The sequence below is a fragment of the Thalassophryne amazonica genome, chromosome 8 (genome assembly GCF_902500255.1).
Source record: "Thalassophryne amazonica chromosome 8, fThaAma1.1, whole genome shotgun sequence".
In the NCBI taxonomy this organism is placed as follows: Eukaryota; Metazoa; Chordata; class Actinopteri; order Batrachoidiformes; family Batrachoididae; genus Thalassophryne; species Thalassophryne amazonica.
The window spans coordinates 88,848,385-88,874,524 of NC_047110.1; the positions used below are offsets into that span (position 1 = coordinate 88,848,385).

The 26,140-nt window shown below is 42.0% G+C and overlaps 2 protein-coding genes across 3 annotated transcripts; one reads left to right on the forward strand and one right to left on the reverse strand.

The window, feature by feature from the left end:
* Nucleotides 1-856: 856 nt before the first annotated feature.
* anapc13 (anaphase promoting complex subunit 13) lies at nucleotides 857-6,849 on the reverse strand. Of its 2 annotated transcripts, XM_034176943.1 has the most exons (3): nucleotides 6,687-6,844; nucleotides 6,544-6,650; nucleotides 857-3,324 (listed from the first exon to the last, which is right to left on the reverse strand). In XM_034176943.1, exons 2-3 carry the CDS (start codon nucleotides 6,640-6,642, stop codon nucleotides 3,199-3,201), a joined length of 225 nt encoding a protein of 74 aa, XP_034032834.1. In that variant the 5' UTR covers nucleotides 6,643-6,650; nucleotides 6,687-6,844; the 3' UTR covers nucleotides 857-3,198. The 2 variants fall into 2 exon arrangements, with proteins under 2 accessions (XP_034032834.1, XP_034032835.1); XM_034176944.1 differs by having other exon boundaries at nucleotides 6,544-6,849.
* A 1,377-nt stretch (nucleotides 6,850-8,226) lies between these two features.
* LOC117516061 (uncharacterized protein C15orf65-like) lies at nucleotides 8,227-25,910 on the forward strand. The gene is made up of 2 exons (XM_034176942.1): nucleotides 8,227-8,311; nucleotides 25,469-25,910. Exon 2 carries the CDS (start codon nucleotides 25,487-25,489, stop codon nucleotides 25,826-25,828), a length of 342 nt encoding a protein of 113 aa, XP_034032833.1. The 5' UTR covers nucleotides 8,227-8,311; nucleotides 25,469-25,486; the 3' UTR covers nucleotides 25,829-25,910.
* Nucleotides 25,911-26,140: the final 230 nt, after the last annotated feature.

Sequence of the window (26,140 nt, forward strand, 5' to 3'; positions counted from 1 at the left end):
CTGTCATTCTCAGCATCTGTGTGGATGTTAAAATCGCCCACTATAATTATCTTATCTGAGCTAAGCACTAAGTCAGACAAAAGGTCTGAAAATTCACAGAGAAACTCACAGTAACGACCAGGAGGACGATAGATAACAACATGTGAGCTGTTCTTTTGCACAATCTGATAAAACCAGTCAAGTTAAATTCTAGGTGCAGGTTTTGTATGACCTCTAACTTTGACCAGTGCACCACAGAAAGTGTCCTGAGCTGCGGATGCAGTGTGGACCTCCAGCTGCACCTCAGTGGAGAAGAAAGGGCTGCACAAGAGATGGGCACCCCTATTCCACCCCTGGACACATCCACTCTGCCCAGCTGAGAAAGAGCCAAAAAGATCAGGTCTGATTGCACGCGCACACACACACACCCTGGACAGTGTCTGACACCCTCATCTCTTGCAGACTCAGAGTCATGAAGGCAAGGACAGAAAGCCTGAGCTGGACCTTTGCACCATCACTCTGCACTTTATAGTGATCATGGTCCTTTACAGTCTAAATTGCATTTCTTTTTTTAATTACTTGAGCTTTTATTCCAGCTGCTGTGAAAAGTGCTGTGCTCAAAGAGAATATCATTGTAGAGCAATAAGAATCTATCTCCAGACTCCAGCAGACAGCTGTTCACTGTGATATTAAACATTTAGTGGATTTAATGCCAGATTTGATTGTCTTTTATCCATTTAATTGTTAAGGCTGTCATGCTGCTGCAGGTTTAGATTCAGTCAGTAAGAGAAGCTGTGCAGCTTAGTGTACAGTCACATTTAGCTCCATGCTGTGTGCAATATGTCAGTTTTACCTTTGACACAAGACAATGCCTTCATTGACTTTTAGAATTTTATTTTAACATTGAATACCAAATACAAAATATACAGGTTACTACAGACAACAGCAAGATGTTCGCATCAGTGTGCACAAGGACTTGGTGCTGTGGCCTCCTCACTGACAGCAGCTGGTGTCGCACGTCTTCCCTTTGCACACAGCCAGAGGAACACTTGCTGCAGTCGGACGGGCAGCAGGAGCAGCAGCCTGCAAAATGAGACGTTGTGAGGATTCTGCCCTAAATATAAAGCAGCACATTAGAGTCTACAGGTACTTTACAGAGGCAGATCTAAGAATTTGTGGGGGAGCTTAGATTTGTGAATATCGCTGTTAGCCCAGACACAGTCTGTATTTACGTAAAACAGAAACTGTGTGTGTGTGTGATTATTTTAATGATTGTTTTGTTTTCTGTGCACACGGCACTCAGCCCGCGCGCTGCACCCGGCTTCAACACGCAGCACTCGTGAGCAAAACAAAGTAAACAGGCCATTGTGATATGATGCCTTCCCTGACTACATAATGTGGGAAAAGTGGCAATCACGAGGAAGGAAGTTAGGAAGTTATTTGTAGACCGAAAAGCAATGAAAAACAAATCGAATTTCCGCATACGTCTACTTTTGCCAGGTGATAGAAAAAGGTGAATGTTGTGATCAATCCCGTATAACACACAAGAGTTGGATTTGGCAAAATTTTGTGGCGGGATCAGGGTTGATTGTAATACATTTTAAGACAGACTGACCTCAAAGGAAAACTGAGCTTTTATGACTCAGATTAACACACGCATAGAGAATTAACCGTTATAACCCTTAATATCATGTAAATTGAAATATTAATATATTAAATTACCTTTAGGATGAGCTTAGAGTTTAGTTTGTATGTCAAAAGTAAATGGTGCATTCAGCTGGCTCTGAAAATTAAATAATTGTTCTAATAATAAATACATACCAGCCTGATACATTTTCTAATCAACCCTATTTCAAGATGGCCTTGTGATCTATGTTAGATGAAGAATTTGACCTGAATATTCCTGAATTATGATGTCACAAAGTCAATAGAACAAGATCAAAACCCATTTAAACTTGGCTGTTTGCAGTCATAATAGCAGGACATTGTCCTCGGACTGCACTGGTGCCTTGCAGCAAGCTTGTGGGATCGCTTCCCGCCCTTTCTGTGTGGAGTTCGCATGTTTTCCCGGTGTGTGTGTGGGATTGTGCCGGGTACTCTGGTTTCCTCCCACAATCAAAAACATGCTGTTCCTTTCTCTGCCCTGACCAGGGTCTGTACATCTGGAGTTGGTCCCCGGGCATCGGACTGTGACTGCCTAGTGGATGGATTGTGTCTAACTGTAATTAGAATTAAATACAGAGGAGAAATTTCATTGTCTGTACAATAAAGGCCCTTATTGCTTATCTGTATGTTATTTGGCAGCTGGATGTCCTTCCCGATGCACCTCCAAAGCTTTAAGGTAAAAGAAAGAACATTTATTTTTTAGACATCAAACTAACTCCAAATGGCTACATGGAGAACTTGAAAACACCACAAACGACAGAACTAGGAACTGGTGGTGGGCTTGAATCCAGAACCTGCCGTGAGGCAGCAGTGCATCACAAAAAAGGCAAATAAGCACTGTAATAAATTCATGCTTTGTCAACACCCGTTGATGAAATGATCCACATATTTAATCCTTGTGATAAGAGCGGGCAAAGGAAAAACTCACCTTGAACCAAATACTGATAAGAACTGCCTACTGTGTTCCAGACCTTTGTGTCCAACCACAAACAAACTTTTTAGGGTCAAGTGTTACTCATAAAAGTTTGAATGTCAGAATTACTACACTTACAGAAGAAACACACCAGAATGTGCCAAGCACAGACGGTACAATCGTCTCAGAGGCAAGCTGTACATTCAAATTGATTGCCTCAACCAATAATTTTCACCATTCAGTGAAAAGGTCATGTCTAACCTAGACAACATAGCCTAATCAAAACATACGAAGCGTTAAAGCAAATGAAGTTCACAATACTCAATGAAATGTTCGGGTCTGTCATGCAATAGATTCCATGACATTTTGTGCGGATCCGAATAAAAAGGCAAAGCCAAAATAATGTCTAAAACTAATTTCATGACATTATGAGCAAAATCTACATAAAGGTGTGGAAAACTTCAACTCTAGCTTCATAGAACTTTTAACGCCTGACACAAGTGCTGCATTCTAACTGTATTTAATGAGATTACATCAACCAGATCCCAATGAAAAAAATGCACATTTCAAATCCCTTCAAAAATGCTAATGCATAAATATGTGTGTATGTTTGCGCTACAGTCTGATTCCAAATTGGTCTATCAATTTCCAGTATTTGGCGTGTTTTCATGAAGACTCTGCAGGGCCAGGTCCGTCCACTTCATCTCTTGTTCTTTCACAGACTCTGTGGATCCCCCGTTGTCCTGCTCAGCTTCAGGCAGTTCACTCTGGTGGAAAGTAAAGCGGACAGAGGAGCTTGTAATTGACATCCATGCCAGCTTAGTTACATCTCAGCTGTATGACCGTTTGGTGGCTGACAAAGTTTAACACATTACTTTGCAAAACATCCAAAATTAGGGCAGTATGTCACTTGCAGATGATTTGCAATATCAAATAAAGCAATTCCAGTCAAACATGTCACCTTGCAACTTTTTTGTTGATTAAGAAATAAAGAAAGGAAAAAAAAAAAATTGCACATATCTCCTCCATGATAATCCTCCATGATAATGATGTTTATCCATCATCATCAATAAAGACCTTGATTTCAGAGGTCTCAAACTGATTTCAGAAAGGGCCAAGAGGGTGCAGGTTTTCTCTGCAACCACACACTCCACTAGGTGATTTCAATGATTAACATCACTTTGAGCAAATTAATCCATTATTAATCAGTGAAATAACCTGGTGGAGTGTGTGGGTGCAGAGAAAACCCGCATCCCCTTAGCCCTTTCTGGAATCAGTTTGAGACCTCTGCTTCAGAGGTTTCCTCTATGGGACTGATGAGCACAATCCTTGCACAGAAACAACTGTCACAGATTGCACACGGGTAACCTGTCAGTAATCAGTAGAGCGGTCAGCATCTCTTGCTTTGAGTGTATCCGTTTGCTGTCTCTCGAGGTGTTTCGGATTCGATGTTCAGTAGACTTCATGCCTCGACAGATGTACAAAGAGACGGCTGTAAAGTTATGCCTCCAACGCAATTATTTCAATAACAAGCAAGATACTGAAGTGAAACTGATATAAGAACAATCCATTACTACTGACCATTACTGCACCAAATGGTTTTCACCTGGAATTTCAGGCATGCGCAGAATCACCTTCGATGTAACACATACAGGCTTGTTGCATGGGAACATGTACACTCAACTTGTTTCCTGTTACATCACAGTTTTGTATGTCACAAAACTTGCACCCCAGAGATGACATACCAATGATGCAGACCAGCTGTTTATGGAATGTCACTAGTTAATGTATAGTTAAGATATAGTTACTATTTAGTCATCTATTTCTTTGAACGTATTTGATAACGGGTCCATCAATGATGCACATGTGGTACGTCACGATTTGTGTATGTCACGCTCTATAACATTCCAGTTGTTACAGAACCAGTTTGGAGCTATGTCATGAGTCATAATGCACTGTTTGGTACTCACAATGCATCTTGGTTTGAACACTTCAAGCAGTAGCAAACAGTTCCAACAAATCTCTCTCAGTTGCTGCACGTCACATTTTTCTGTATCTCATATTGGACCGGAAATACAGACATGCCGTTGGAAGAGTATTAGTTTTAAGGAAGTAGACTGGTCAAAGTATGGTCCAAGATAAGAATCTTCAAGAATGCTTTTTTTTTTGTTGCCCGCGGTGAGGTGCTCTGAATGCTGATTCAGCTGTGTTTCCACACTGAGCAGTTATTAAGCTCTGAAACTTCAGAGGTTAATACTCCAGACAGTACCGTTTTAAATGGCCAGAATCTGTACGTGTTCCCATGCTACAAACCTACACAAAGTAGTCTATAAAAAAAACAGTGGCATACATGGACACGTGTTTAAAACAACGTGCTCTAACTGAATTCCATATGGCAGAAAGTTGCACACCCACGGACATTCATTGATAAATAAGTGTTGTCTCTGGCAGTGCCTGTGTGGATGTCAGTACAATCAGCAAGTGGGAAAGGAGTATGAGGGGCAAAAATGTATCCACGACAAGTCTGCAGAACCAGGTCTGTCGCAAGCACCCCATAACATCTACAAATGCGCATCATCAAGTAAGGGTATGATGGCATAGTCCTCACAGCATTTTTGGAACACATCAACACCGTCAACTCTGACATATATGTGGACACTTTGCAAAAGCTGTGCATGCTCGAAATGAGTTCATCCTGAAAAACACACAATTCTTCAGCATGACAATGCTCAAAGAGTCAACAATCACAGGATGCATTACAGTGGCGCAGATCTAACAAGATCTGACCACATCCGTCATCAAGTCCGGATCTCATGTATTCTGACTTTTTCCTTGTTCCCAAGTTGAAAGAACACCTGAAGGGACACTGTTAGAGATGCAAGCAGCTGTGTCAGTGGTGCCCAGAGAATACATCAGATTTATCCACCACCAGGATGCAAAATGGTGTTCAGAGTTAAGGTGAATTTGTGGAACAGTGATGACACTGTCTGATCGAGAACATTCCAAACTTTAAGCAGAGATCAGCTTCATGTGAGTATCTTGGTTACTTTTAAATAATTGCATTGGAGGCAGAACTTTTCAGTTGATCCTTGTATTTCTCAAATCACTGTTATGTGTTTAAGGACATGTTCTGTATATGTTGATGTTATCCTGCTGCCGTTTCATTATCTCCACTGTTCAGCATCTACAAGAATAAAACTTGGCTCTGTCAAAACCTGGATACAAGTAGATATTGATAAGATATGCAATATGATGCACCAAAGAAAATGGTCAATATGACTGCCATTGCTGTGCACCTTCCATACTTTCTTTGGCCTCGGTGATGTTTGCCGTTTCCACTGTGATGTCTGAAATGTCCTGCGAATCTTCCAGATGCGCTTCTGCTGCAGTTAGCAGCTTCCGCATGTCCAAATCCTTCATCAAAATGGAATGTACTGAACCTATGCTTATCCACACGTTTTCTGCTAGTTCTTGGATGGTGACAAGATGGTCATCCATGACCAAAGTCCGTATTCTGTCAATTACTCAGTCATTTCGGCTTGTGGATGGCCTACCAGAATGTAGTTCGCCCATTTTTGAAGCGGTTATACCACTCTTTTATTTGTGTTACGCTCATGGCGTTATTGCCAAAAGCCTGCTGAATCTTGTGAATGGTTTCCACTTGGGTATGGCCAAACTTTTGGCAAAATTTGATACCTTTGCTCAAGTCGTTCCGTCACAGTGTATAGTAAATGAGAATCCAATGGATGTCGAGTACACGTGTTCACGCTAAAACTGACTGCTAACGACTGATGCGCTCTATGGGCGGGGAACAAATATCCACGCATGCGCAGGAAGGTTCCCTAGACCTCCACACCAAATAACTCATACGCTGCATTTGTTTTCGTGGATACTTTTTGAATACACCTCGTATTTTGCAAATGACTGCAGGGTGGCTCCACCACGAGACTGCAAACGGACTCTGACGCTACTATTAAAACAATTACCACAGGGATGGTGACGTCCTCATAAGGCAGTTTGTCTTCCCTCCAGGCTTCGTCAGTCAGATCCAGAACTCTCCCGTCTCGCTGAATATCGCTGTCCATCCTGGTCGCTGATCCGTGATCCTGATCCGCACCTCAAACTCGTCCTGGCAGTTAGCCTCAAGCTAAGCTGCAGCGCCTCAGGATGTGACAGAACGCAAATATCACAGCTTCCCTCTATTAAGTTATCTTATCAAACGAGTAATAAAAGAACAAGCTCTCTGTGCTTGAAGCTAGTACGAATGCGATGTTTTTCTTGTTCTTCTTCTGTGAAGTTTTACGGTAGCCTGACATCCGATAACTAGTGTCTTCTTCTTCTTCTCATATTTGGCAGAGCAGAGGCAACCAAGGCGTATTGCTGCCAACCGCTGTACAGTAGCAGACTAGACGCATCCAAGGCATGGTGCTGCCATCTGTTGGTCAAAATACACACACACACACACACACACACACACACACACACACACACACACACACACACACACACACACACACACACACACACACACACACACACACACACACACACACACACACACACACACGTAGATCAGATTCTGCCGAAGAGTCCAATGGTCCGCAGATATGCCAGCACTTTTTCCATTTTGCTCCAAGTGCTCAAATTAAGGAGTTTTTTCAGAGTAACACTTGGCTTGACCAGCAGATAACTAGAGTCACTGCCATCTACTGGATTCATGATGGTCATTGACGCCTTTATGTATCTTCAGGATAAAAAAAAAAATATTTGTGAATGCTACGCAAAATAATGTTGAATAATAATCACGAATATTTTGATTATAGCGTTATAGCACCCGCTTTTTTAAGCCATTGTACCAAAATTGGTTCGCTTCTGGAAGGTTCAGTAGCACTCGTGGGGGCCATCTGCTGGAGAAATAGATGTAATGCATTGATATCGTACAGTTTCTGTATTTACAGCTGTGAAGGCAGGTTTAGAGAACAATTATTCCCTGCGATTAACATGCCAGACATAACAAGAATGGCAGCACGGTGGCTTAGTAGTTAGCGCCTGTTGCCTAACAGCAAAAAGGTCACTGGTTCGATTCCCAGCTCCCCTTTCTGCGTGGATTTTGCATGTTCTCTCAGTGGGTGTGCTCCGGTTTCCTTCCGCATTTAAAGAATTGGAAACTTTTTAATTGCAAAAGAGGTCTCGATCTCAATGGGACTAATCTGGTTAAATAAAGACTAAATTCAATGGAATGAGTGACTTTGTAAAATTTCCAGAAGTAACTAAATAAAAACTACAGTATGTTCAGCTCTGAAATGTTGGATTCTAATACAGGTTTTGGCGGTAGTATGCACACTACCAAGCTAAATTTAAGATAAACTTAATTCTTTCTTTTTTCTTTCCAACTAGTTCCCCATCCATGGAAATACCTTTTGTTGAAAAACTACTTTATTGAGCAGAACAAATAAAATAGGTAATGACAGTAAAAAAAAAAAAATATATATATATATATATATATATATATATATATATATATATATATATTAAATAAAAAACAATAAAACACTTTAAACGTCAAAAGTTGCATTTGATTTTTCCACTTGTCTATAATTAACACGTCTCAGCAATTCCACTTTCTTACCCAGACAGTGAACGTTTCATGGTTGCCATAGAAACCAGACGCCTCTTGTTGGCGACCACCAGTGTTTCAGACAGAACAAAACTGACGCTCTATCGATAGTTACTGACACAAACTGCATTTTTAAGGTAAGTGCATTCATTTCACTGATTGGGAACATCATCCGTTAGGTCAGACATTAAAAACAATGCAAACTACTAAAAAACAAAACGGTTAATTAGGGCAGTTTGACCTGCTGTTAGTGTTGAACATGATACCAGGATGGAATGAAGTCGATCCTGAGCAAGAAATTTATGTAGTTAGAGATGGGCCTAATATGTGATAAATCAACGGGTTTTTTGTTTGTTTCTTTTTTAGCATGTAAACAAACATCTGCTTCTAGAAGACAATTTAACAATCTAGCATGATGTGGTTAATATCACAGATGTGTGGCTAAGAGAGTTATTGGTGAATTAACTAAAGTAACAGTGAGTACGGATTAATAAGGAATTAGCAGGTATAAAATGCAGAATTTAAATGCATACAGAACTGGATTCCAGTAATTCATACTTCAATGTAGGCTTATTTTTATATTTAAAACTATATGAATATAACAGCATTTATTTAAAAAATAGATACGCATCTTTAAACACAAACTTCAAATGCATCTTTAAACACAATACTAGGTTTCTCAGGCCTCCCATTTTGATAACTTACCTTATTCTTCTGAAATAGTAACCTAAACCTTGTGTTTAGGTCTGGGACAGTGTGGAAAAGTGGGGTGGTTGGTCCCCATTTTTAAACAAAGGGGACCAGAGAGTGAGTGCCAATTACAGGGGCATCACACTACTCAGCCTCCCTGGTGAAGTCTACCCCAGGGTGCTGGAGAGGAGGGTTCGGCTGATAGTCCAACCTCAAGCTGAAGAGGAACAATGTGGGTTCCGTCCTGGCTGTGGAACAACTGACTTCACTCTCACAAGGATCCTGAAGGGTGCCCGGGAGTATGCCCATCCAGTCTACATGTGTTTTGTGGACTTGGAGAATCTGCATGATCAGGTGCCCCGGGAGACACTGTAGGACGTGCTGCAGGAGTATGGATGAGGAGGTCTTTTTTCAGGGCCATCCCATCTCTGTTCGTGTTCTTAGCAGTAAGTCGGACTCGTTTCCGGTGGGGGTTGGCCTCCGGAAAAGAGGCCAACCCCCTCATGGCCAACTAGATCATGGGTACAAGTATCTGAAATAGTTTCCTGAGGAGGGTGGCTGGGGTCTCCCTTAGAGATAAGGTGAGAAGCTTAGTCATTTATGAGGAGTTCCAAGTTGAACTGCTGCTCCTTCAAGTTGAAAGTGCCGAGCCGAGGTGGTTCAGGCATGCCCCCTGGGTGCCTCCCTAGGGAGGTGTTACAGGCACGTCCAGCTGGGAGGACACCCCGTGGAAGACCTCTCAAGATCTCACCCCAGCCAGAGCCCAGACCTGAATCTGATTGATCATCTCTGGAGGGATCTGAAAATGGCTGTGCACCGACGCTCCCCACCCAACCTGATGGAGCTTGAGAGGTGCTGCAAAGAGGTATGGGCAAAACTGCCCAAAGATAGGTGCGCCAAGCTTGTGGCATCATATTCACAAGGACTTGAGGCTATAATTGCTGCCAAAGGTGCATCTACAAAGTATTGAGCAAAGGATGTGAATACTTATGTACATGTGATGTTGACATTATGGGGTGTTGTGAGTAGAGCAACTTGGGGATTAAGGACCTTGCCCAAGGGCCCTGAGTGGTTTTCTGGCCAGACAGGGGTTTGAATCGAGGATCCTCTGGTTTCAAGCCCACTGAGTAACCACTAGAACGTCACCTCCATTGTTGTTGTACAATTTTTTAGATGTTGTCAATTTTAAACTGTCAGGGCAGCATGTCAATCATCCAGGACTAGAAAATAATCTAGAAGTCAAGTCAAAAGTCATGGGATGTCTTCAAGACATTTTTGTCACTCCTCCAACCCGACTGTCATTCTGAAGAGAATACTAAGTGCTGTAAGCCTTTTAATTTTTGTATTTACACTCTGTGGACAGTAGAGGTTGGTATTGACTTTTTAATCCCCTGGTATGAAACGTGTGGGTGGGTGGGGGGGGGGGGGGGGGGGGGTATATTTAGCAAGAGTGCCTTAATTGAGAGAGTGGCGTCAACTCAGAACATGGTGCCATTTTGGTTTCAACTGTGCTGAACTACTGAATGAACCTTTTATGTTTACATTTTTAAAAATCATTTAACCACATCCAGCAACACATCCAGGTACAGGTACTATCAAAATAAATATAAAAATAGCTAAGCTATCAAATTTACAAAAAATGTGCAATTTATGATGATTTATTTAATTAATTTAATTAAAGCCTGATTTATGCAGCTGCAGCTCTCTAACTCCGTGTCATGCAATGATGTGCGTGACAGTTTTAATGTTCTCCGTCTCTGGATTATGCTTTATTCTGGACTAATTTGACCCTCAACAAGCCTTTCTTTCTACAATCATCACCTCCAATTCAAAGGTAAGCTGTACAATTTCATCTTTTTCCGACTTTGTGTTGTAAATGTGTGGACTTTTATGATCCATTTTTAATCAGCGTGTGCGCCACAGATACTATTATAATATAATGGCAGACGAAGTACTGAAAGCAGAAAAATATCAAATCATAGCCTTTTGCTGTGTCTGCTTTAACAGGTGCACATCACGGTGTGAAAAAATAAACGGTCAGACTTTTAATCAGGGAAATGACTCCGGTCCCACTTTCCTCAAAACAGCGAGTGTCAGTGCTGAACTTGTAATTTGTACTTCTGTTACTGTGCACGTCCAGACTGCTCTGGGTTTTAATGGAAATACATTGCAATTGGACAGTACATTTTAATCGATGTGAGCGAAAAATCCAGAGGAGAGGAGAGGAGCCTGAAAGCTGAAGGCTCTGCCTCCCATTCTACTCTTACAAACCCTAGGAACTACAAGTAAGCCTGCAGTCTGAGAGCGAAGCGCTCTATTGGGGTGATATGGTACTATGAGGTCCCTAAGATAAGATGGGACCTGATTATTCAAAACCTTATAAGTAAGAAGAAGAATTTTAAATTCTATTCTAGAATTAACAGTAAGCCAATGAAGAGAGGCCAATATGGGTGAGATATGCTCTCTCCTTCTAGTCCCTGTCAGTACTCTAGCTGCAGCATTTTGAATTAACTGAAGGCTTTTCAGGGAACCTTTAGGACAACCTGATAATAATGAATTACAATAGTCCAGCCTAGAGGAAATAAATGCATGAATTAGTTTTTCAGCATCACTCTGAGACAAGACCTTTCTAATTTTAGAGATATTGCGCAAATGCAAAAAAGCAGTCCTACATATTTGTTTAATATGCACATTGAATGACATATCCTGATCAAAAATGACTCCAAGATTTCTCACAGTATTACTAGAGGTCAGGGTAATGCCATCCAGAGTAAGGATCTGGTTAGAGCACCATGTTTCTAAGATTTGTGGGGCCAAGTACAATAACTTCAGTTTTATCTGAGTTTAAAAGCAGGAAATTAGAGGTCATCCATGTCTTTATGTCTGTAAGACAATCCTGCAGTTTAGCTAATTGGTGTGTGTCCTCTGGCTTCATGGATAGATAAAGCTGGGTATCATCTGCGTAACAATGAAAATTTAAGCAATGCTGTCTAATAATACTTCCTAAGGGAAGCATGTATAAAGTGAATAAAATTGGTCCTAGCACAGAACCTTGTGGAACTCCATAATTAACCTTAGTCTGTGAAGAAGATTCCCCATTTACATGAACAAATTGTAATCTATTAGATAAATATGATTCAAACCACCGCAGCGCAGTGCCTTTAATACCTATTGCATGCTCTAATCTCTGTAATAAAATTTTATGGTCAACAGTATCAAAAGCAGCACTGAGGTCTAACAGAACAAGCACAGAGATGAGTCCACTGTCTGAGGCCATAAGAAGATAATTTGTAACCTTCACTAATGCTGTTTCTGTACTATGATGAATTCTAAACCCTGACTGAAACTCTTCAAATAGACCATTCCTCTGCAGATGATCAGTTAGCTGTTTTACAACTACCCTTTCAAGAATTTTTGAGAGAAAAGAAAGGTTGGAGATTGGCCTATAATTAGCTAAGCTAGCTGGGTCAAGTGATGGCTTTTTAAGTAATGGTTTAATTACTGCCACCTTAAAAGCCTGTAGTACATATCCAACTAATAAAGATAGATTGATCATATTTAAGATCGAAGCATTAATTAATGGTAGGGCTTCCTTGAGCAGCCTGGTAGGAATGGGGTCTAATAGACATGTTGATGGTTTGGAGGAAGTAACTAATGAAAATAATTCAGACAGAACAATCGGAGAGAAAGGGTCTAACCAAATACCGGCATCAGTGAAAGCAGCCGAAGAGAACGATATGCCTTTGGGATGGTTATGAGTAATTTTTTCTCTAATAGTTAAAATTTTATTAGCAAAGAAAGTCATGAAGTCATTACTAGTTAAAGTTAAAGGAATACTCGGCTCAATAGAGCTCTGACTCTTTGTCAGCCTGGCTACAGTGCTGAAAAGAAACCTGGGGTTGTTCTTATTTTCTTCAATTAGTGATGAGTAGTAAGATGTCCTAGCTTTACGGAGGGCTTTTTTTATAGAGCAACAGACTCTTTTTCCAGGCTAAGTGAAGATCTTCTAAATTAGTGAGACGCCATTTTCTCTCCAACTTACGGGTTATCTGCTTTAAGCTGCGAGTTTGTGAGTTATACCACGGAGTCAGGCACTTCTGATTTAAGGCTCTCTTTTTCAGAGGAGCTACAGCATCCAAAGTTGTCCTCAATGAGGATATAAAACTATTGACGAGATAATCTATCTCACTCACAGAGTTTAGGTAGCTACTCTGCCCTGTGTTGGTATATGGCATTGGAGAACATAAAGAAGGAATCATATCCTTAAACCTAGTTACAGCACTTTCTGAAAGACTTCTACTGTAATGAAACTTATTCCCCACTGCTGGGTAGTCCATCAGAGTAAATGTAAATGTTATTAAGAAATGATCAGACAGAAGGGGGTTTTCAGAGAATACTGTTAATTCTTCAATTTCCATACCATAAGTCAGAACAAGATCTAAGGTATGATTAAAGTGGTGGGTGGACTCATTTACATTTTGAGCAAAGCCAATCGAGTCTAACAATAGATTAAATGCAGTGTTGAGGCTGTCATTGTCAGCATCTGTGTGGATGTTAAAATCGCCCACTATAATTATCTTATCTGAGCTAAGCACTAAGTCAGACAAAAGGTCCGAAAATTCACAGAGAAACTCACAGTAATGACCAGTTGGACGATAGATAACAACAAATAAAACTGGTTTTTGGGACTTCCAATTTGGATGGACAAGACTAAGAGTCAAGCTTTCAAATGAATTAAAGCTCTGTCTGGGTTTTTGATTAATTAATAAGCTGGAGTGGAAGATTGCTGCTAATCCTCCGCCTCGGCCCGTGCTACGAGCGTTCTGGCAGTTTGTGTGACTCGGGGGTGTTGACTCATTAAAACTAACATATTCATCCTGCTGTAACCAGGTTTCTGTAAGGCAGAATAAATCAATATGTTGATCAATTATTATATCATTTACTAACAGGGACTTAGAAGAGAGATCTAATGTTTAATAGACCACATTTAACTGTTTTAGTCTGTGGTGCAGTTGAAGGTGCTATATTATTTTTTCTTTTTGAATTTTTATGCTTAAATAGATTTTTGCTGGTTATTGGTGGTCTGGGAGCAGGCACCATCTCTACGGGGATGGAGTAATGAGGGGATGGCAGGGGGAGAGAAGCTGCAGAGAAGTGTGTAAGACTACAACTCTGCTTCCTGGTCCCAACCCTGGATAGTCACAGTTTGGAGGATTTAAGAAAATTGGCCAGATTTCGAGAAATGAGAGCTGCTCCATCCAAAGTGGGATGGATGCCGTCTCTCCTAACAAGACCGTGTTTTCCCCAGAAGCTTTGCCAATTATCTATGAAGCCCACCTCATTTTTTGGACACCACTCAGACAGCCAGCAATTCAGGGAGAACATGCGGCTAAACATGTCACTCCCGGTCTGATTGGGGAGGCGCCCAGAGAAAACTACAGAGTCCGACATTGTTTTTGCAAAGTTACACACCGATTCAATATTAATTTTAGTGACCTCCGATTGGCGTAACCGGGTGTCATTACTGCCGACGTGAATTACAATCTTATCAAATTTACGCTTAGCCTTAGCCAGCAGTTTCAAATTTCCTTCAGTGTCGCCTGCTCTGGCCCCCGGAAGACAATGGACTATGGTTGCTGGTGTTGCTAACTTCACATTTCTCAAAACAGAGTCGCCAATAACCAGAGTTTGTTCCTCGGCGGGTGTGTCGCCGAGTGGGGAAAAACAATTAGAGATGTGAACGGGTTGGCGGTGTACACGGGGCTTCTGTTTAGGACTACGCTTCCTCCTCACAGTCACCCAGTCGGCCTGCTTTCCCGGCTGCTCGGGATCTGCTGGAGGGGAACTAACGGCGGCTAAGCTACCTTGGTCCGCACCGACTACAGGGGCCTGGCTAGCTGTAGGATTTTCCATGGTGCGGAGCCGAGTCTCCAATTCACCCAGCCTGGCCTCCAAAGCTACGAATAAGCTACACTTATTACAAGTACCATTACTGCTAAAGGAGGCCCGGGAATAACTAAACATTTCACACCCAGAGCAGAAAAGTGCGGGAGAGACAGGAGAAGCTGCCATGCTAAACAGGCTAAGAGCTAGTAGCTGCGCTGAGCTAGCGGATTCCTAAAAACACACAAAGTGAATAATGTGTAAATAATTTAGAGGTGATTCAGCAGAGGGAGTGCTTTAGTTAAGGCACGTGAAGATTACACTGTCAAACAAATCGTTATCTAGTTAACTAGATCAATCTAACTGCACAGATTAAACAGCTAACAGATACAGCAAAACACTGCTGTGCTCCGGAACAGGAAGTGATACAATACCGCAGTGAGAGCCAACCACCAGTAGAGGCAGGACACCAAGATCAGGACTGGAAAACAGGTTCCAGAGCAAGCCTGTACAACATTTCTGTACAAAATCATGTCACCACTCTCTCAATTAAGGCACTCTACAAGGTCTGTTAGAAAAGTATCCAACCTTATTATTTTTTTCAAAAACCATATGGATTTGAATCACGTGTGATTGCATTAGACAAGCTTGAACCCTCGTGCGCATGCGTGAGTTTTTTCATGCCTGTCGGTTGCGTCATTCGCCTGTGAGCAGGCTTGGAGTGAGGTGTGGTCCACCCCTCTCGTCTATTTTTTATTGCGAATAAATGTCTGAATGATTTGGAGCTTTGCTGCATCTTTTTTTTTCCAGAAACTGTGAGAGACCTCCAGGTGGACACCGTTCGAAAAATTAATATGGCTTTCAGGGATGATTTTATGGGGATTAAACAGATTACGGGGTGTTACTGCCCCTTTAAGGATGGCCCACAACTGCTGAGAGCGCGGCGCGTTCCCAGCCCCCATCGACAGGCTGACACCCCGCTGAAACAACCAGATCATTTCCAACGTGAAGGCTTTGTTGATCCGGGACCTCGTCTGACTTTCACAAAAAGGCAGAAGATGTGGACATCAGCACTTTTTCCGGCACATTCCACCGTTAAAGGAGTTTTTTTTCATGGAAAAAGAAGCGGAGGGATGCGCCACCGTGCCGCTCATGGCGCGGCACAAAACCACCTCGGTGTTGGTCTCACAGGATGGCTTAAAGGTGGATTTCAGACGGCTGTCGGTTGCTTTTCAGTCGTGTGATTATCCGATTGTGATTGTGCATGAGCTGGACCTGCCCCAACATGTCCTGGAAGGCTTCATCACGGCGTTGCTTTGCGCCGAGCGGCTGCACCATGACGCGCGGTGGAGTAGCTTCTCTTTCCATGACAAAAACTCCTGTAACAGTGAAATGTGCCGTTCATTTTTAAACTGGACGCTGTCTTGATCCGGTATGTCATCTGACTAGCACAGGAATTGTGAAAAGACGTGGACATCAGCACTTTTCCGTCACATTAAGACAGACGTGCGGAGGAGTAATGCGCGTCGCGGTGCAGCCGCTCGACGCAAAGCAACGCCGTGATGAAGCCTCACGGGACATGTTCTGGCATGTCCAGCTCATGCACAGTCACAATCGGATATTCACACGACTGGAAAGCAACCGGAATCCGTCTGAAATCCACCTGAAAGCTGTCCTGAGAGACCAACACTGAGGTGGTTTTGTCTCGCGTAATGAACGGCTCCGTGGCACGTCCCTCCGCTTTTCTTTCCATGAAAAAAACTCCTGTAACGGTGGAATGTGCCGGAAAAGTGCTGATGTCCACGTCTTTTCACAATTCCTGTGCTAGTCAGATGACATACCAGATGTTACTCGTAAGTTACTCGTAAGTTCACGGTGATCATCACCTACGTTCACCAACTTGTTCTGCATGTTTTAGAAGTGGAAGGAAGTTTACCTGTTTAAGTATAATGTTCCATGGCGAAGGGTCAAAATGGCGGCGCCATAGCGGCCACACCCTTCGACATAAAGAAAACCTTTCGATAACTTTTGTTCAGTATTGTCTGTGGGTGATGTGGAAGAAATCTGAAGTGCATTGGACAAAATCCCTAGGAGGAGTTCGTTCAAATACAACATGTGGAAATCACGCCAAAATGAGAAGAAAATTCAAGGGGGCGCTATTGAGGCATTTTGCCCCGCCCATGGGCGACACCCCTATGAATTGTAAGAGGTTGTCGTGCTCGACCTGTGTATCAATTTTCATGATGATGTGACAAAATTAAAGCCGTCAAAAGGAAGAACGTAATTTCATGGCGAATGGGCAATATTCGGCACGCCACCACATGGACGCCGTTACTCATAACTTCACGGCGTTCATCGCCTATGTTCACCAATTTGTTCTGCATGTTTTAGAAGTGGAATGAAGTTGATTGGGTTAAGTATGTGACATCAGGACTTCTTAAAGTAAAAATAGGACATTTCCTGCCACCACCGGGGGGGGGGGAGGGGGGCTATGGCGCAGGTGGGAACGTAAGATATGTAGACGTTCAGAGCGGAGCCCTCATCATGTCCAGCATGTTTGAAGGATCTACGATGAAGTATGTGGGCGTGACAGCCGTTCGAAGTGAAATGGCGTGCTCAGAAAAGCTCGCCAAAGTTTGATGACCCCTAGCAGCCACGCCTTTTGACTTAATTAGAATCTTTTGATAACTTTTGATCACCATTGTGTTGTGATGATTTTGACCAAATTTGAAGACGATCAGATGAAATCCCTAGGACGAGTTCGTTCAAATGTAAGTAGTGGAAATGGCCAAAAATGGCAAAAATTTGCTCAAAATCGAAACTTAAAATCAAAATGGCCGACTTCCTGTCGATATTTCACCATGACAGTAAGAGACTTTTTCGTGCGTCCTGGCATGTTAAATATGTGTACTGAATTTCGTGAGGCTACGATGAAAAAAGCCCAAAGCGGAGGGGTTTTTGAAAATTTCTAGGGGGTGCTATTTCGCGATTTTTCTGCGACCATGTGTGACGCCCGCAAAATATCGAATTTCGGATCCGGCCGGACGACTTTGGAAAGTTTGGTGAGTTTTTGAGCATGGGAAGAGGCCGAAATTTCGATTTCAAGAGTGAGAATAATAATAACTAGGACTGCAAGCAGTCATATACGGGCCCTCGTTCCGCGCGACCGCCTACCCAGGGCAGTGTGTTCTCTTGTGACCACATGTGGGCATGTGCATGCAGGGGCAACCACTCATCACACAGTTAAAATTTTAAACAAATCACACAATGCATCAAGGAGTTATGACATGTTGATTGTTCATCCACTAGGGGGCACTCAGTGTACAAACAGAGGGGCTGGGTGTGTTCAGGAGCCAACCGTCATCATACATGTGAAGTTTTAAGTCAATCAGGCAAAGCATGAAGGAGTTATCATGACTTGATGTTCCATGGCAAATGGTCAAAATGGCGGCACCATAGCGGCCACACCCTTCAACATAGAGAAAAGCTTTTGATAACTTTTGGCCAGTATCATCTTTGGATGCTGTCAAAGAAATTTGAAGTGCATTGGACAAAATCCCTAGGAGGAGTTCGTTCAAATACAACATGTGGAAATCATTTCAAAATTAGAAGAAAATTCAAAATGGCCGACTTCCTGTTTGGAGTAGACTCATGGTGCAAGAGACTTTTTTGTACGACTATGCAAGTCACACATGTGTACCAATTTTCATCTCTCTAATCCAAGAAACCCCTATGGGAAGGTTTTTTTGACATTTTCAAGGGGGCGCTATTGAGGCACTTTACCCCGCCCATGGGCGTGGCCCCTGTGAATTGTAGGAGGTTGTCATGCTTGACCTGTGTATCAATTTTCATGATGATATGACAAAATTAAAGCCGTCAAAAGGAAGAACGTAATTTCATGGCGAAGGGGCGATATTCGGTACGCCACCACACAGAAGCCGTTACTCGTAAGTTCACAGCGATCATCGCCTATGTTCACCAACTTGTTCTGCATGTTTTAGAAGTGGAAGGAAGTTGATGGTGTTAAGTATGTGACATCAGTACCTGTTTAAGTATAATGTTCCATGGTGAAGGGTCAAAATGGCGGCGCCATAGCGGCCACACCCTTCGACATAAAGAAAAGCTTTCGATAACTTTTGGTCAGTATCGTCTGTGGGTGATGTGGAAGAAATCTGAAGTGCATTGGACAAAATCCCTAGGAGGAGTTCGTTCAAATACAACATGTGGAAATCATGCCAAAATGAGATGAAAATTCAATGGTGCAAGAGACTTTTTTGTACGTCTATGCAAGTCACACGTGTACCAATTTTCATCTCCCTACTCCAAAAAAACCCCTATGGGGAGGGGTTTTTGAAAGTTTCAAGGGGGTGCTATTGAGGCATTTTGCTCCGCCCATGGGCGTCGCCCCTATGAATTGTAAGAGGTTGTTGTGCTCGACCTGTGTATAAATTTTCATGATGATGTGACAAAATTAAAGCCGTCAAAAGGAAGAACGTAATTTCATGGCGAATGGTCAATATTCGGCACTCCGCCACACGGACGCCGTTAGTCATAACTTCACGGCGTTCATCACCTACGTTCACCAATTTGTTCTGCATGTTTTAGAAGTGGAATGAAATTGATTGGGTTAGGGAGTGAGATTGCATCAGAATTTTGGCTCTCTGTTGGGACTGTTTACACAGAGACTGCTACCTGCTGCTTTGGACTTGAACTAACAGTCTTTTTCAAGACTTTTTTACTTTTTTACCTTTTTACTTTTTTTAAACTTTTTTACTGTGCTCCAACGCCTAAGGAAGACCTCTAACGGTCGAAACATCGCGACGGAGCACTTTTATCAGCTAACTTTCATTAGCGTTGGCAAGCTAACTAGCTTGCTAACGCTTTCGTTTTTATTTTTATTTATTTATTTTTTTTTTATTTTAGCACCATTGTCGTGCGGTGCCTGTGCTGCTTCATGGCCTGTTTGGTGCCTTAATTAAGGCACTCCTTCTGCTGAATCACCTCTGGATTATTTGCGCATTATTCACTTTGTGTGTTTTTGGGAATCCGCTAGCTTAGCGCAGCTACTAGCTCTTAGCAGATTTAGCATGGCGGCTTCTCCTGTCTCTCCCGCACTTTTCTGCTCTGGGTGTGAAATGTTTAGTTATTCCTCGGCCTCCTTTAGCAGTAACGGTACTTGTAATAAGTGCAGCTTATTCGTAGCTTTGGAGGCCAGGCTGGGCGAATTGGAGACTCGGCTCCGCACCGTGGAAAATTCTACAGCTAGCCAGGCCCCTGTAGTCGGTGCGGACCAAGGTAGCTTAGCCGCCGTTAGTTCCCCCCTGGCAGATCCCGTGCAGTCGGGAAAGCAGGCTGACTGGGTGACTGTGAGGAGGAAGCGTAGCCCTAAACAGAAGCCCCGTGTACACCGTCAACCCGTTCACATCTCTAACCGTTTTTCCCCACTCGACGATACACTCGCCGAGGATCAAACTCTGGTTATTGGCGACTCTGTTTTGAGAAATGTGAAGTTAGCGACACCAGCAACCATTGTCAATTGTCTTCCGGGGGCCAGAGCAGGCGACATCGAAGGACATTTGAAATTGCTGGCTAAGGCTAAGCGTAAATTTGGTAAGATTGTAATTCACGTCGGCAGTAATGACACTCGGTTACGCCAATCGGAGGTCACTAAAATTAACATTAAATCGGTGTGTAACTTTGCAAAAACAATGTCGGACTCTGTTGTTTTCTCTGGGCCCCTCCCCAATCAGACCGGGAGTGACATGTTTAGCCGCATGTTCTCCTTGAATTGCTGGTTGTCTGAGTGGTGTCCAAAAAATGAGGTGGGCTTCATTGATAATTGGCAAAGCTTCTGGGGAAAACCTGGTCTTGTTAGGAGAGACGGCATCCATCCCACTTTGGATGGAGCAGCTCTCATTTCTAGAAATCTGGCCAATTTTTTTGGATCCTCCAAACTGTGACTGTCTAGCGTTGGGACCAGGAGGCAGAGCTGTAGTCTTACACACCTCTCTGCAGCTTCTCTCCCCCTGCCATCCCCTCATTACCCCATCCCCGTAGAGACGGTGCCTGCTCCCAGACCACCAATAACCAGCAAAAATCTATTTAAGCATAAAAATTCAAAAAGAAAAAATAATATAGCACCTTCAACTGCACCACAGACTAAAACAGTTAAATGTGGTCTATTAAACATTAGGTCTCTCTCTTCTAAGTCCCTGTTGGTAAATGATATAATAATTGATCAACGTATTGATTTATTCTGCCTAACAGAAACCTGGTTACAGCAAGATGAATATGTTAGTTTAAATGAGTCAACACCCCCGAGTCACACTAACTGTCAGAATGCTCGTAGCACGGGCCGGGGCGGAGGATTAGCAGCAATCTTCCATTCCAGCTTATTAATTAATCAAAAACCTAGACAGAGCTTTAATTCATTTGAAAGCTTGTCTCTTAGTCTTGTCCATCCAAATTGGAAGTCCCAAAAAACCAGTTTTATTTGTTATTATCTATCGTCCACCTGGTCGTTACTGTGAGTTTCTCTGTGAATTTTCAGACCTTTTGTCTGACTTAGTGCTTAGCTCAGATAAGATAATTATAGTGGGCGATTTTAACATCCACACAGATGCTGAGAATGACAGCCTCAACACTGCATTTAATCTATTATTAGACTCTATCGGCTTTGCTCAAAAAGTAAATGAGTCCACCCACCACTTTAATCATATCTTAGATCTTGTTCTGACTTATGGTATGGAAATAGAAGACTTAACAGTATTCCCTGAAAACTCCCTTCTGTCTGATCATTTCTTAATAACATTTACATTTACTCTGATGGACTACCCTGCAGTGGGGAATAAGTTTCATTACACTAGAAGTCTTTCAGAAAGCGCTGTAACTAGGTTTAAGGATATGATTCCTTCTTTATGTTCTCTAATGTCATATACCAACACAGAGCAGAGTAGCTACCTAAACTCTGTAAGGGAGTTAGAGTATCTCGTCAATAGTTTTACATCCTCATTGAAGACAACTTTGGATGCTGTAGCTCCTCTGAAAAAGAGAGCTTTAAATCAGAAGTGTCTGACTCCGTGGTATAACTCACAAACTCGTAGCTTAAAGCAGATAACCCGTAAGTTGGAGAGGAAATGGCGTCTCACTAATTTAGAAGATCTTCACTTAGCCTGGAAAAAGAGTTTGTTGCTCTATAAAAAAGCCCTCCGTAAAGCTAGGACATCTTTCTACTCATCACTAATTGAAGAAAATAAGAACAACCCCAGGTTTCTTTTCAGCACTGTAGCCAGGCTGACAAAGAGTCAGAGCTCTATTGAGCTGAGTATTCCATTAACTTTAACTAGTAATGACTTCATGACTTTCTTTGCTAACAAAATTTTGACTAGTTAGAGAAAAAATTACTCATAACCATCCCAAAGATGTATCGTTATCTTTGGCTGCTTTCAGTGATGCCGGTATTTGGTTAGACTCTTTCTCTCCGATTGTTCTGTCTGAGTTATTTTCATTAGTTACTTCATCCAAACCATCAACATGTTTATTAGACCCCATTCCTGCCAGGCTGCTCAAGGAAGTCCTACCATTATTTAATGCTTCAATCTTAAATATGATCAATCTATCTTTGTTAGTTGGTTATGTACCACAGGCCTTTAAGGTGGCAGTAATTAAACCATTACTTAAAAAGCCATCACTTGACCCAGCTATCTTAGCTAATTATAGGCCAATCTCCAACCTTCCTTTTCTCTCAAAGATTCTTGAGACGGGTAGTTGTAAAACAGCTAACTGATCACCTGCAGAGGAATGGTCTATTTGAAGAGTTTCAGTCAGGTTTTAGAATTCATCATAGTACAGAAACAGCATTAGTGAAGGTTACAAATGATCTTCTTATGGCCTCGGACAGTGGACTTATCTCTGTGCTTGTTCTGTTGGACCTCAGTGCTGCTTTTGATACTGTTGACCATAAAATTTTATTACAGAGATTAGAGCATGTCATAGGTATTAAAGGCACTGCGCTGCGGTGGTTTGAATCATATTTGTCTAATAGATTACAGTTTGTTCATGTAAATGGGGAATCTTCTTCACAGACTAAAGTTAATTATGGAGTTCCACAAGGTTCTGTGCTAGGACCAATTTTATTCACTTTATACATGCTTCCCTTAGGCAGTATTATTAGACGGTATTGCTTAAATTTTCATTGTTACGCAGATGATACCCAGCTTTATCTATCCATGAAGCCAGAGGATACACACCAATTAGCTAAACTGCAGGATTGTCTTATAGACATAAAGACATGGATGACCTCTAATTTCCTGCTTTTAAACTCAGATAAAACTGAAGTTATTGTACTTGGCCCCACAAATCTTAGAAGCATGGTGTCTAACCAGATCGTTACTCTGGATGGCATTTCCCTGATCTCTAGTAATACTGTGAGAAATCTTGGAGTCATTTTTGATCAGGATATGTCATTCAAAGCGCATATTAAACAAATATGTAGGACTGCCTTTTTGCATTTACGCAATATCTCTAAAATCAGAAAGGTCTTGTCTCAGAGTGATGCTGAAAAACTAATTCATGCATTTATTTCCTCTAGGCTGGACTATTGTAATTCATTATTATCAGGTTGTCCTAAAAGTTCCCTAAAAAGCCTTCAGTTGGTTCAGAATGCTGCAGCTAGAGTACTGACGGGGACTAGCAGGAGAGAGCATATCTCACCCGTGTTGGCCTCTCTTCATTGGCTTCCTGTTAATTCTAGAATAGAATTTAAAATTCTTCTTCTTACTTATAAGGTTTTGAATAATCAGGTCCCATCTTATCTTAGGGACCTCGTAGTACCATATTACCCCATTAGAGCGCTTCGCTCTCAGACTGCGGGCTTACTTGTAGTTCCTAGGGTTTGTAAGAGTAGAATGGGAGGCAGAGCCTTCAGCTTTCAGGCTCCTCTCCTGTGGAACCAGCTCCCAATTCAGATCAGGGAGACAGATACCCTCTCTACTTTTAAGATTAGGCTTAAAACTTTCCTTTTCGCTAAGGCTTATAGTTAGGGCTGGATCGGGTGACCCTGGACCATCCCTTGGTTATGTTGCTTTAGACGTAGACTGTGGGGGGGTTCCCATGATGCACTTTCTTTCTCTTTTTGCTCCGTATGCATCACTCTGCATTTAATCATTAGTGATCGATCTCTGCCCCCCTTCTCGGCATGTCTTTTTCCTGGTTCTTTCCCTCAGCCCCAACCAGTCTCAGCAGAAGACTGCCCCTCCCTGAGGCTGGTTCTGCTGGAGGTTTCTTCCTGTTAAAAGGGAGTTTTTCCTTCCCACTGTAGCCAAGTGCTTGCTCATAGGGGGTCGTTTTGACCGTTGGGGTTTTTCATAATTATTGTATGGCCTTGCCTTACAATATGGAGCGCCTTGGGGCAACTGTTTGTTGTGATTTGGCGCTATATAAGAAAAAAGTTGATTGATTGATTGAAGTATGTGACATTAGGTCCTCTTAAAGTAAAAATAGGACATTTCCCGCCACCACCGGGGGGCGCTATGGCACAGGTGGGAACGTAAGATATGTAAACGTTCAGGGCGGAGCCCTCATCATGTCCAGCAAGTTTGAAGGATCTACGATGAAGTATGTGGGCGTGACAGCCGTTCGAAGTGAAATGGCGTGCTCCCAAAAGCTCGCCAAAGTTTGACGACCCCTAGCAGCCACGCCTTTTGACTTAATTAGAATCTTTTGATAACTTTTGATCACCATTGTGTTGTGATGATTTTGACCAAATTTGAAGACGATCGGATGAAATCCCTAGGATGAGTTCGTTCAAATGTAAGTAGTGGAAATGGCCAAAAATGGCAAAAATTTGCTCAAAATCGAAACTTAAAATCAAAATGACCGACTTCCTGTCGATATTTCACCATGACAGTAAGAGAGTTTTTCGTGCGTCCTGGCATGGTAAATATGTGTACCGAATTTTGTAAAAGCCCAATGCGGAGGGGTTTTTGAAAATTTGTAGGGGGCGCTATTTCGCAATTTCGCTGCGACCATGTGCAACGCCCCCAAAATATTGAATTTCGGATCCGGCCGGACGACTTTGGAAAGTTTGGTGAGTTTTTGAGCATGGGAAGAGGCCGAAATTTCAATTTCAAAAGTGAGAATAATAATAATAATAATACTCGTAGTAATAATAATAAAAATAATAATAATAATAATAATAATAATAATAAACAGCGCAATTACAATAGGGTCCTCATAGGACGTTGCCTACTCGGGCCCTAATAATAATAATAATAATACAATAGGGTCCTCGTAGGATGTTGCCTACTCGGGCCGTAATAATAATAATAATAATAAATAATAATAATAAACAGCGCAATTAAAATAGGGTCCTCGTAGGACGTTGCCTACACGGGCCCTAATAATAATAATAATAATAATAATAATAATAATAAACAGCGCAATTACAATAGGGTCCTCGTAGGACGTTGCCTACTCGGGCCCTAATAATAATAATAATAATAATAATAATAATAAACAGCGCAATTACAATAGGGTCCTCGTAGGACGTTGCCTACTCGGGCCCTAATAATATAATAAATAATAATAATAAACAGCGCAATTACAATAGGGTCCTCGTAGGACGTTGCCTACTCGGGCCCTAATTATTATTACCAAACTTGACTTGTTTTGTGTAATCCTGAAGAGGGGCCTTTAAAAAATATTTATTATTATTTTTTAGTTTTTCAGCTACTGCTGTGATGGCAGCTTCTCAAGAGCAGCAGGTACATTATACAGAGGAAAAACCAATTGTCAGCCCTGGAAACCCGGTGTTCACCTGCAAGATGACTCCTGAAACCAACAGCCAACTTTCAGGACAACAGGCAAAACAACAGAATCTTTTGTACAGGACCACGTCCAATGACTATGGTCTTCTCTCTCCAACCATTGAAACCTCACCTTATTCTTATCATCCCAAGAGAAGCAGATTCACTGAAAACCTCAACAAGGCTGGAATGCATCGTGACACCTCCTTGAATACGTCGCTGGACCGAAGTCGGGTGATTGACTGCCCCAATTTGCAGCACACCATCAATAACTAATAAAACCATGGAATGAGCTTACTTCAGTGACATGATTGAATGATCTTACATAGTAGTAAAATATGAATTGACAGTATCCAGTGTGTGTAAATAAATACTACAGTTTAAAAAAATCTATTTTGTGTCTTTTATAATTCCAGCTTTATATCTCTATCCTGTGAATGTACTGCAAATACATTTACTGATACAATCTGACACTGCAATGTTGATTTCCCTACTGTGGGGAGCTACAACCATCATTCAGCTTAAAAATAAGTTTATGTTATCCACTGTGCATTTGTCTTGGACCATTTGCTAGGGTGACTACATTTA